At 39.5% G+C, this 13,375-nt stretch overlaps 1 protein-coding gene across 4 annotated transcripts in view; it reads right to left on the bottom strand.

Moving 5' to 3' along the window:
• NSMF (NMDA receptor synaptonuclear signaling and neuronal migration factor) overlaps positions 1-13,375 on the bottom strand; it is a 134,755-nt gene that overhangs the window by 51,135 nt on the left and 70,245 nt on the right. For 3 of the 4 annotated variants that reach the window (XM_073558331.1, XM_073558333.1, XM_073558330.1), the window contains exon 2: positions 2,496-2,557. Coding sequence is in view for 2 of the 4 variants with exons in the window: in XM_073558333.1 (XP_073414434.1) it covers positions 2,496-2,557 (62 nt within the window). In the remaining 2 variants the exon portion in view is untranslated. The remainder of the gene's footprint in view (positions 1-2,495; positions 2,558-13,375) is intronic. The other variant, XM_073558332.1, reaches the window with a different exon arrangement.

Below are 13,375 nucleotides of genomic sequence, written 5' to 3'. Positions count from 1 at the left end.
TCCTCCTGTACCAGTTACGACTTGTATTGTTTAAGATTATTGTACTTGTTTTTATGTATACCCCTCCTTACATGTAAAGCGCCATGGAATAAATGGCGCTATAACAATAAATAATAATAATAATAATAATAACTACTATAATACTGTTCCTATTCACAAAAATATAACTACTATAATACTTCCTACTATGTTCAAGAATATAACTACTATAATACTGCCCCTATGTACAAGAATATAACTACTATAATACTTATTGACCCTATATACAAGAAAATAACTACTATAATACTGCCCCTATGTAGAAGAACTATTATAATAGTGCCCCCCTATGTACAAGAATATAACTACTATAATACTGCCCCTATGTACAAGAATATTAGTACTATAATACTTACTGACCCTATATACAAGAATGTAACTACTATAATACTGCCCCTATGTAGAAGAACATAACTACTATAATAGTGCCTCCCATGTACAAGAATATAACTACTATAATACTGCCTCCTATGTACAAGAATATAACTACTATAATATTGCCCCTATATACAAGAATATAACTACTATAATACTGCCTCCTATATACAAGAATATAACTACTATAATACTGCCTCCTATATACAAGAATATAACTACTATAATACTGTCCCTGTGTACGAGAATAAAACTACTATAATACTGCCTCCTATGTACAAGAATATAACTACTACAATACTGTCCCCTATGTACAAGAATATAACTACTAGAATACTGTCCCCTATGTACAAGAATATAACTACTATAATACTGTTCCTATTTACAAAAATATAACTACTATAATACTTCCTACTATGTTCAAGAATATAACTACTATAATACTGCCCCTATGTACAAGAATATAACTACTATAATACTGCCCCTATGTACAAGAATATAACTACTATAATACTTATTGACCCTATATACAAGAATATAACTACTATAATACTGCCCCTATGTAGAAGAACATAACTACTATAATAGTGCCCCCCCTATGTACAAGAATATAACTACTATAATACTGCCTCCTATGTACAAGACTATAACTACTATAATACTGCCTCCTATGTACAGGAATATAACTACTATAATACTGCTCCTATATACAAGAATATAACTACTATAATAATGCCCCTATATACAAGAATATAACTACTATAATACTGCCCTATGTACAAGAATATAACTACTATAATACTGCCTCCTATGTACAAGAATATAACTGCTACAATACTGCCTCTATGTACAAGGATATAACTACTATAATACTGCTCCTATGTACAAAAATATAACTACTTTAATACTGTCCCCTATGTACAAGAATATAACTACAATAATACTACTCCTATGTACAAAAATATAACTACTATAATACTGCCTACTATGTACAAGAATATAACTACAATAATACTGCCCCTATGTACAAGAATATAACTCATATAATGCTGCCCCATGTACAAGAATATAACTACTATAGTACTGCCTCCTTTGTACAAGAATACCACTACTATAATACTGCCCCATGTACAAGAATATAACTACTATAATACTGCCCCTATGTACAAGGATATAACTACTACAGTATACTATTGCTCCTATGTGCAAGATTATAACTTCTATAATACTGCCCCCTATGTACAAGAATATAACTACTAATATTCTTGTACATAGGGGGCAGTATTATAGTAGTTATATTCTTGTACACTGTACATAGGAGCAATAGTATACTGTAGTAGTTATATCCTTGTACATAGGGGCAGTATTATGGTAGTTATATCCTTGTACATAGGGAGCAGTATTATAGTAGTTATATCCTTGTACATAGGGGCAGTATTATAGTAGTTATATTCTTGTATATAGGGTGCAGTATTACAGTAGTTATATTCTTGTACATAGGAGCAATGTTATAGTAGGTATATTCTTATACATAGGGGCAGTATTATAGTAGTTATATTCTTGTACATAGGAGCAGTATTATAGTAGTTATATTCTTGTACATAGGGGGCAGTATTAAACTACTATAATACTGCTCCTATGTACAAGAATATAACTACTATAATACTGCCCCTATGTATAAGAATATACCTACTATAACATTGCTCCTATGTACAAGAATATAACTACTGTAATACTGCACCCTATATACAAGAATATAACTACTATAATACTGCCCCTATGTACAAGGATATAACTACTATAATACTGCTCCCTATGTACAAGGATATAACTACTATAATACTGCCCCTATATACAAGAATATAACTACTATAATACTGCGTCCTATGTACAAGAATATAACTACTATAATACTGCCCCCTATGTACAAGAATATAACTACTATAATACTGCCCCCTATGTACAAGAATATAACTACTATAATACTGCCCCTATATACAAGAATATAACTACTATAATACTGCTCCTATATACAAGACTATGAATACTATAACACTGCCCCATATGGAGTTTGGTCTTACCTGAGCCGTTCTGAGCTTCCGGATGACTCTGTGACAAGTATTCTCCAAAGGCCCTCGCTGCTCTTAAAAAGAGAGAAATGATATATCAATATCTATCCCAGTATATTTTAACACTATGACCTTAGTGATACTTAGAACATAAGCACAAAATTTGTTATTTAAAAAAAGATTTATTCAAGCCCCAGAAGAAGAGACAGTTCTCTTTTTATCCATTCAAGTGAATGGGCATTAGATGCAATACTGGACGTGGCGCCAGGAAAAAAGTTGTACAATTAATGTGCTTGATCCCAAAACATCTCCATTCAGGTATATGGAACTGATTCTTAGGTCCAGAAATGTTTGGAGAAAACCTACGAAATAACAGCTCGTTAATTATAAGGTCTTAATTAAAAATATTTACTGATCTACACACGGTATATACAGGGTGCATATGTGTGTATGTAGATGTCTATGTGTAAGTTTTTGCTTATGAAAATTTTACCTTTGTGACTAAATAATTAAATAGTAAAAAAAAACAGCAGGAAAAAAATTGTAATTACCTGGAATTTCTAATGCCTCACCATGAATTTATGAATAATGCAACATGACAATATCTAATCTATTATTACTGCGTTTATTCATTTCTAAGGGTATGTGCAGACGTTGTGGATTTGTGTGCGGATTTTTCTGCGCAGAATCTGCAGGTCAAAATGCCTGCGTTTTACCTATGGATTTCTAGCGGATTTAGTCTGCGTTTTTACACCTGCGGATTCCTAGAATGGAGCAGGTGTAAAAACGCTGCGGAATCCGCACAAAGAATGGACATGCTGCGGAAAATAAACAGCTGCGTTTCCACGCAGATATTTCCGCAGCATGTGCAAAGCAGATTTTGTTTTCCATAGGATAGCATGGTACTGTACATCCCTTGGAAAACTGCTGCGGATCCGCAGGGCCAAATCCGCAACGTGTGCACACACCCTAAAAGTTCTTTGCTGTGTCAGAACTACAGGTTTCAGCAAGCGCAACACTTCTCTATGCTGCAATCTATTTTTGTTTTTGCCTATAGTTAAAAGGAAAGCGTATTATAGTAGTCATATTCTCATATACAGGGGCAGTATTATAGTAGTTATATGCTTGTACATAGGAGCAGCATTATAGTAGTTGTATTCTTGTACATAGGGGCAGTATTATAGTAGTTATATTCTTGTACATAGGGGCAGTATTATAGTAGTTATATTCTTGTACATAGGTGGCAGTATTATAGTAGTCATATTCTCATATACAGGGGCAGTATTATAGTAGTTATATGCTTGTACATAGGAGCAGCATTATAGTAGTTATATTCTTGTACATAGGGGCAGTATTATAGTAGTTATATTCTTGTACATAGGTGGCAGTATTATAGTAGTCATATTCTCATATACAGGGGCAGTATTATAGTAGTTATATGCTTGTACATAGGAGCAGCATTATAGTAGTTATATGCTTGTACATAGGGGGCAGTATTATAGTAGTTGTATTCTTGTACATAGGGGCAGTATTATAGTAGTTATATTCTTGTACATAGGGGCAGTATTATAGTAGTCATATTCTCATATACAGGGGCAGTATTATAGTAGTTATATTCTTGTACATAGGGCCAGTATTATAGTAGTTATATTCTTGTACATAGGGGCAGTATTATAGTAGTTATATTCTTGTACATAGGGGGGCAGTATTATAGTAGTTATATTCTTGTACATAGGGGGGCAGTATTATAGTAGTTATATTCTTGTACATAGGGGCAGTATTATAGTAGTTATATTCTTGTACATAGGGGGCAGTATTATAGTAACTATATTCTTGTACATAGGAGCAGTATTATAGCAGCTATATTCTTGTACATAGGGGCAGTATTATAGTAGTTATATTCTTGTACATAGGGGCAGTATTATAGTAGTTATATCCTTGTATATAGGGAGCAGTATTATAGTAGTTATATTCTTGTATATAGGAGGCAGTATTATAGTAGTTATATTCTTGTATATAGGAGGCAGTATTATAGTAGTTATATTCTTGAATATAGGGGCAATATTATAGTAGTTATATTCTTGTATATAGGGTGCAGTATTATAGTAGATATATTCTTGTACATAGGAGCAGTATTATAGTAGCTATATTCTTGTACATAGGGGGCAGGATTATAGTAGTTATATTCTTGTACATAGGAGCAGTATTATAGTAGTTATATTCTTGTACATAGGAGGCAGTATATAGTAGTTATATTCTCGTACACAGGGACAGTATTATAGTAGTTATATTGTACATAGGGGCAGTATTATAGTAGTTATATTGTACATAGGGGCAGTATTATAGTAGGTATATTCTTGTACATAGGGGGCAGGATTATAGTAGTTATATTCTTGTACATAGGAGCAGTATTATAGTAGTTATATTCTTGTACATAGGGACAGTATTATAGTAGTTATATTCTTGTACATAGGGACAGTATTATAGTAGTTATATTCTTGTACATAGGGACAGTATTATAGTAGTTATATTCTTGTACATAGGAGCAGTATTATAGTAGTTATATTCTTGTACATAGGAGCACTATTATAGTAGCTATATTCTTGTACATAGGAGCAGTATTATAGTAGTTATATTCTTGTACATAGGAGGCAGTATTATAGTGGTTATATTCTTGAACATAGGGGGCAGTATTATAATAGTTACATTCTTGTACATGGGGCAGACTTACAGTAGATATATTCTTATACATAGGGGCAGTATTATAATAGTTATATTCTTATACAAGGGGAGCAGTATTATAGTAGTTATATTCTTGTACATAGGGGGCAGTATTATAGTAGTTATATTCTTGTACATAGGGGCAGTATAATAACAGTTACAGTGCTGAAGGATAATACATTTTGTCCTCTCAGTAATATTGTTACAATTCATCTGAGCTGTCTATTTAAAAAGGATACTGAGAAGTATTTCCTTTTCTTCCAGAAGATTGGGGTCTTTCATTTCCGTAGTGGCTGTGAACAGACTTTAAAGAGCCACCGCACCTGATTTAGATCACTGTACAGCACAATCTACATCATTAGTTGGGTTAGACTGTGCAGTATGCAAGATCAAGTATCCTGAAAATTGACAGCTTTATTAAAGTGACATTGTATACTCATTTGTGGTGGTTTTGTAATTTTTACCTCTTTAATAAATTATTTGTTACAACTCTCCATAACACATCTGAAGCAGCATTACTGTCGATACTTCCAAATTCCATTTCATTCATCAGCAAAGGTTTATTTAGAATATTTTAGTAGCAACGTGACAAATCATTTGTTGACATTGGAGGTCCCCTATTCCTCGTTCCAGATTAGATTGTGCTGTTCCATCTAAGGTTATGATTGTATGCTTATATAATTGTGTTATGTTACCTTTCTTTGTATTCAGTTTTGCATTTGGTCTGCTGTCACCTGCTGTCCTTTTCGGTATAGCAGATGGCAGCTAATTAATTCTAGTACATGCCTCCCACTTCCAGGTCAGTGACTCCTTCTCTTCCGGCCGGTGGCCATTACTAGTTTCTTTTTCTCCCGGGAGAGACACGCTTACCAGGCTGTGGAAGGCATCAGTTTTTTGACCACACACACACAATTTGCTGAATCATCTTGCTGCACACATCTTGCTGTACCACCTGGGTTGCTACACCTGCATTTCTGGAGAAGTACTGCATTACCAATCACACGCTGTATGTCCAGATTTCCAATAAACAAGTCTGGACTTCACAATATCTGGTGTGTATCATCTCTCCGGACGCATGAACAGCAAAACAGCAACAATGGTCCTGTCTGCTCTGCATCAAGGAAACGGAAGGTAGGAATCTCTCCCAGCCCCACTCAACTACACCTCCATTCCCCTCATGTGGGGACAGAACAGTCAAAAAACTGCCTTGAAGCCCGGCAAAAATCACCCTTAGATCCTAACCCGCCTGCCCGCTCACATAATGCAGCCCTGCCCTGCTAAGAAACTCTGCAGCGTCACCCCAGACCGCATTGTGCATAGAGACTGTCTGCATATTATACAACATTGCTGCAGATTGTTAGACTGCAAAACCCCACAATTCTCTAAAAACACATTGGGGATCTCGTCAGGACGTCTTAACTAAGCTGCACTGCGATTTCCAGCCCCCAATTCAAAAGTTCAGTTTCTTAAAGAGACAGTGCACCTTAAATCAAAATGGCCGAAAAAAACCCTGCACAGTCTCCCACTGCTGAAACAGAGCAAATACTACCCGATACTGTCAATTATGAAGAGGGGGAAACAGTCAGCTTCAGAAACAGGCCAAGACGCTCTGTCAAACCAACCATAAAGGTCATCGAAAACTATCACAGTACAAAGGATGTACTGTGACAACCTAGATGACCTATGGGAACGAGTCACCTCCCTCACGTCAAGTATCCAATGCCAAAAAATGATGCAGCGAGTCTACAGGACACTATAAAAGGGCTAGACACGGCCGACGGAAGATACAAGAGACTGTCCGCAAGGTACGTTGCCTTCCTAAAAGACTCTAATATTGATGAAGCCTCATCAGAACTAAGCAAAGTGGATTCCACATAAAGAGAAAGGGACGCCGCTGTGCAAGACGCCAAAGATAAAGCGGAGCTCCGTATCGCTTATCTGCAAGAAGCTGGATCTCACAGGTCAGGCTCATCCAGACACTCTGCTCGGTCATACAAATCATCCTGCTCAAGAACTTCAGCCCTCAGCAACAGAATCCTAGAGGCCCGTTTAAACACAGGGCGATCCAAACTAAGACGCTCCTACACAGCCAAGAAAGAGGAAGCAGAGGCAGAAAGCAGAGGCAGAAGCCAAGAAAGCGAAAGCAGAAGCAGAGGCAGAAAGAAAGAAAGCAGAGGCAGAAGCCAAGAAAGCAGAAGCCGAGGCAGAAAGCAAGAAAGCAGAGGCAGAGGCAAAAGCCAAGAAAGCAAAGGTAGAGGCCCAAGCAAAGATCCTTCAAACAGAAGCAGAGGCTGGGACAAAGATTCTTCAAACAGAAATGGAGGAAAAAATCGCATTAGCTGAAGTAAAAATACTTGAGCAAGCACTGAATCAAACCCTCGACCCGATTTGCCTACCACCACTGGAAGAAGAGGACCCAGCCGTCCGTACCAGTTATTACGTGCAAAAACAGATATCTGCAGCACACACCTTCTCCAGCGATGTTCAACCCAACAATGTGGAAACGTCCAAGTCAGCCCAACTTACGGTGCCAGTGTTACCCACAGCATCTGCAGAGACCCAAGACCAACGATATGTGACCCCTAAGGAGCAGCAATCATCACAAGACGACCACAAGACGCATTCCAGTCCATCTCCACAGTTCAAGCCGCAGTCATCGAAATCTCCAGAGGTTAAACCACAGCTCAACCCTGCAGCAACATCATTCTACCCGGGAACAATTCACCCTTCCACGCCACACAGCTTATACGCCAGAGGGGCAACACAAGCTAGCACGGTAACAAGGAGTGAAGGATCGGACATGTCTGAGTTTGCCAGGTTTATGGTGAAACAAAAAAAGAAAACAAAGAATGACAAATGTGCAGAAATACCCTGCAGTAACAAATATGACAGTAATCAGCAAGTGCTGGTAAAAAGATGGCAACAAATACAGGGTATTTAGTCGATACGATTTTTTGCAAAAAAATGTATACCAAGCTACTCCACCTCATCAAGGTAACCCTTAATAGAGCAGTCCCTATCTAATGTATTTAAAACCTGAACATATGAACAGTGTCTAAATGAACAGGATTCAGACAGGTGCTTCCTAGTATGGGCACGTGGTGTAAGACAGCTCTTTATGTGCATGTCACACAAGAGAGGGGTGGGGTCTCTCAAACCATGCATAAGCAAGGAAAAAAAGGGATTAAAAACACATGTGACATGCACAAATGTGAACAAGTTGGTCGGACAGTGTTCACACCACCCACTGACTGAAACACAAAAAGAAAACACAGAATGACAAATGTGCAGAAATACCCTGCAGTAACAAATATGACAGTAATCTGCAAGTGCTGGTAAAAAGATGGCAACAAATACAGGGTATTTAGTCGATTCGTTTTTTTTGCAAAAAAATGTATACCAAGCTACTCCACCTCGTCAAGGTAACCCTTAATGGAGCAGTCCCTATCTGGCTAAGTGCACACGTACCGGAACTCTTGCGGAAATTACCGCGAGAATTCCGGAATTCCATTCCGCGGGAAAATCGCATTTTAAATTCCCGCGATTTTCCCGCGGAAAAACTAGCATTTTGCAAGCGTAATTAGCTTGCAAAATGCTAGCGTTCTCCAAGCGATCTGTAGCATCGCTTGGAGAACTGATTGACAGGTTGGTCACACTCGTCAAACATAGTGTTTGACAAGTGTGACCAACTTTTTACTACTGAGGCCGCCTATGCAGCATCCGTAGTAAAAGATAAAATGTAACAAAAAAAATAAAAAATGGTGTTATTCTCACCTTCTGGCGTCCCGCGCAGGCGTTCCCAGTAATCCTTTGCGAAAATGCCCGCAATGACGTCCGTTCTCGCGGGATCGCGATGTCCCGCGGTAATTCGCGATGACCGCGAGACTTCGCGATCCCGCGAGAACGGACGCCATCGCGGGCATTTTCGCAGAGGGTTACTGGGACCGGGAGTGTGGAGAGAGGCGGGAAGGCTGCGTGGGACGTCAGAAGGTAAGAATAACAATATTTTTTATTTTAAATTCTATTTTTTACAGGGATATGGTACCCACAGCCCGGAGGACAGTCTCCTCTCCTCCGGACCGTGGGTACCATCCGCAATTGTTCTGCTTACTTTCCACATGGTGTGCACAGCCACATGCGGGATGTAAGCGGAACAATGCATTCCTATGGGTGCGGGATCGCCGCGATTCCGCAAATTAATGAGCATGCTGCGGTTTTTACTGCGAAGCGATTCCGCCGCGGTAAAAACCGCAGCATTAGCACAGCATTGCAGAATCCCATAGGAATGCATGGGATGCTTATTTTTCGCGTTTTCGCGGCAAAATCGCGCGGTTAAAACCGCCGCGGAAACGCAAAAAAAAGCCACGTGTGAACTCAGCCTCTAATGTATTTAAAACCTGAACATATGAACAGTGTCTAAATGGATAGGATTCAGACAGGCGCTTCCTTGTATGGGCACGTGGTGTAAGACAGCTCTTTATGTGCATGTCACACAAGAGAGGGGAGGTGTCTCTCAAACCATGCATAAGCAAGAAAAAAAAGGGGATTAAAAACACAAAACATGCACAAATGTAAACAAGTCGGTCGGACAGTGTTAACACCACCCACTGACTGAATCACAAAAAGAAAACACAGAATGACAAATGTGCAGAAATACCCTGCAGTAACAAATATGACAGTAATCAGCAAGTGCTGGTAAAAAGATGGCAACAAATACAGGGTATTTAGTCGATACGTTTTTTTGCAAAAAAATGTATACCGGATCCGCAGGTAAAACCGCAGGTAAAATGACCTGTGGTTTTACCTGCGGATTGGCCTGCGGTTTGACACCTGGATAATGGAATAGGTGGCAAACCGCAGCGGAATCCGCAGAAAGAAGTGACATGTCAATTCTTTCTGTGGATTCAAAACCGCAGCTTTTCCACAGTTGAAAAACCGAGGCATGTGCACAGCGGATTGTAAATCACATAGACTTACATGGTACCGTACACTGTCTGCAGATCTGCTGCGGATCTGCAGAGGCCAAATCCGCAGCAGAATCCGCATTGTGTGCACACAGCCTAAGTCCTGTTGTGGTTTGTGATTTATGATATACTTTATAATGCATAACATATTGTTATGGAATGACATGTTTTACTTGTTAGATATATGACATCCAATATACTTATATTGCATGTCACTTTCTCCTTCAATGGAAGTCTTCAAACAGAGGCTGGACAGACATCTGACTGGGATGATTTAGCGAATCCTGCTTTGAGCAGGGGGTTGGACCAGATGGCCCAGGAGGTCCCTTCCAACTCTACGATTCTATGATTCTATGATTCTATGATTCTATGAACAATTTGAAACATTAAGTTGGAAATTGTATGTTTAAATTTTATATTCAATAAAAACTCATTGAGCCACAAAGTGATGTGTTATAGAAAAGACTAGGAAGAATCATTGACAATGCAACTAGTTTTCACTGTTTAGCATCCAAAGACAGACTCCAAAAACTAAAGCAAGGTCATACCAGTCCTCTTCACTGGTGACAATATGGTAGGTAGGCATCAACTGTATGTCAGAACAAGTAACTTCCTTAAAGAACTACTACTCAACAAAGCTTTTATCCTCTTAACTCTTAATATATTGCAATCATCATATTATATGGCACTGTGTACTTACAATTGCTCATTTTGCCTTTCTACCCAGCTAATTCTACTCTTTTCTCTGCTCTATGCAGAAACAGGAAGTCTCTTGTCCCTGCATTTATCATCCCACTCTTCAACTTCCTGACCCGTATGTTCTATTTATCCCCCTGCCAGGGACTGTTGCAATGATTTCTGACTCATACAGGGAAAACTGACCTCCTGTTTCTACACAGAGCTTAGAAGGACTCAGCCAGTCAGTCTTTAATCATACGATGTCATAGATGTAATCGAAAAGAGAATTATCTGGGTAGAAAGGCAAAATAAGCAATTGTAAGTACATAGTGCCATATAATATGATGAATGCAATATAGTAAGCGGATACAAATTTTGATGGGAGGAGGGCATCTTTAAATACTGCAAAATCTCTGCACATGATCCTTCCTGTAGTGTTCACCATTGTAGCGAGGACACACCATGGCCTGTTAGGAAGAGCTGGCATCTCAGAAGCAAGCCGTCTTGTATCGCTTCACAAGCAGTGACCATATCTCTGCTTCTCCTTCCAGGGTCCTTAAGCTGGTAATGAGACGAGCACATTGAGAGCTGCAGGAGGCCGATTGTTTTAATGAAGATTATAATGGAGACGATGGACGCTGATTGCTCAGGCGGCAAACTTCAGCCAAATACACTGTTTAGTGAATAAGTCCAATCTCCGTTCTGCTGGTAGGCTCACAAATTAGCTCCTTGGCTTGTCTCCACCATGTCTTCTCTTTTCCTTAACACCCGTAATCATCCTGTTTACAGCCCACGCCACATCTATAAAAATAATCCTTGTAGCTGCCGCCCACTGCTACAGCCTACTGTTAGATGCCCCTGTGAGATGTCACTTACTCAGATCCCCTCATAAGTAGCTTTCTGGCACTGCGAACATATTTGCTAGCTAAGTGCTCGCTCATCATAAAGAACCTCAATCTGGTCTCCACTTATGGTGGATCACGCCTTGTCCCCTGGAGCTTGCAATCTAATTTGACCAGTACTTGAAATACTAGGAAATGGGGTACAGTTGTCCGTGTTAGTTAAACTAGAGTTCTGTTTTGCATTTCATGTGTGAATTATGTTTTATTCATAGAAACCATTTATTCAGATGTGATTTCACGGGGACCAGTCATATTGTCCATCAGAGCTGTCTGTAGGCACCATGATATCAAGCAAGAGAAGATGAACACATTCTGGGAAAGGTTTAGATTTTATCCATGTACATCCCTGCCCTTTGTATACATAGGAGACTAGGAGGTGGTCCTATTTAGTGACGGACAGATGTTTCTGTTCACAGTCACACATGAAAGATGTAAATTACTAAATTGCACCTCCTACTGGACTCCTACTTATAGGAAGAGTAGGGCTGCAAATGAGTTATACTGACTCTTATCCTAGAAATACAATAAAATCCTCTGAGCGCCTTCTTTATGACATGTGCCAGACTATTCTATGCTTAGGCGTATAGTGAGCAGAATCTACGTGGTGACGGACAAATAGCTCTATGTATAGTCATACAAGGAAGCATGTAAATCCATAAATAGGACCACTCACTGGATTCCCAAGCATAGAAAGTCCAGAGATATAAATTGGGTTTTTTTCCTCACAAATACATAGCAATCAGTTCAGCTGCTCCTACTTTAGACGAGTGACTGGTTCCCTTTAATTAATGTATGAAGCACATTTTAGTAATTGAAATCCCTGCTCTTTCTATGCTTAGGAGCCCAGTGGGAGATATTTCACTTTCTGGTATGCTTATGTATAGAAGTATTTGAAAAGTACTGCCCACTGGACTCCTAAGCATAGAAAGGTGACCAGGAATATAAAACAACTTGATGGTGGCCCGATTCTAATGTATAGAGTATTCTAGAATATGGCCAGCGGGAGACCGACATTCAAAAGGTGGTCCAGGACAACCCCCCACGATCGGCGATCTAACAGCGGGGGCCTGATCGTTGCTGCGTGTCACACTGAGACTAAGTACCCATGTTGCAGAAATGCTGCGGAAATTTCTGCAGCATTTCCACAACTCCTGCCGTGGGAAAAACGCATGCGAATTCGCATGCGTTTTCCCACGGAAAGCATGCGTTTTTCACGCGATTTTCGCATGCGGAATTCAAACACATTCCAAGTGATTTGAAGCATCGCTTGGAATGTGATTGACAGGTTGGTCACACTTGTCAAGCATAGTGTTTGACAAGAGTGACCAACTATTTACTATTAAGGCTGCCTATGCGGCATCAATAGTAAAAGATAGAATGTAAAAAATAATTCAAAAAAATTTTTTTCTCACCTTCCGACGGCCCCCGATCTCCTCTCCACGCTCCCAGCATCTTCTGGTCTCAGTAATGCTTAGCGCGAAGGACCGGAGATGACATCACTCTCGTGAGAGCGCGACGTCATCAGCGGCCTTTCGCACAAAGCATTACTGAGACCGGAAGATGCCGGGCGCGTGGTGAGAGGAGGGACAGAGTCCGGGGGCCGTCGGAAGGTGAGTATATCACTATT

This window comes from Dendrobates tinctorius, unplaced genomic scaffold (assembly GCF_039654945.1).
Source record: "Dendrobates tinctorius isolate UK_male_01 unplaced genomic scaffold, ASM3965494v1 ptg000013l, whole genome shotgun sequence".
Classification (NCBI taxonomy): Eukaryota; Metazoa; Chordata; class Amphibia; order Anura; family Dendrobatidae; genus Dendrobates; species Dendrobates tinctorius.
The sequence above is the reverse complement of the archived record's forward strand: the minus strand, read 5'-3'. Positions and strand labels throughout refer to the sequence as shown.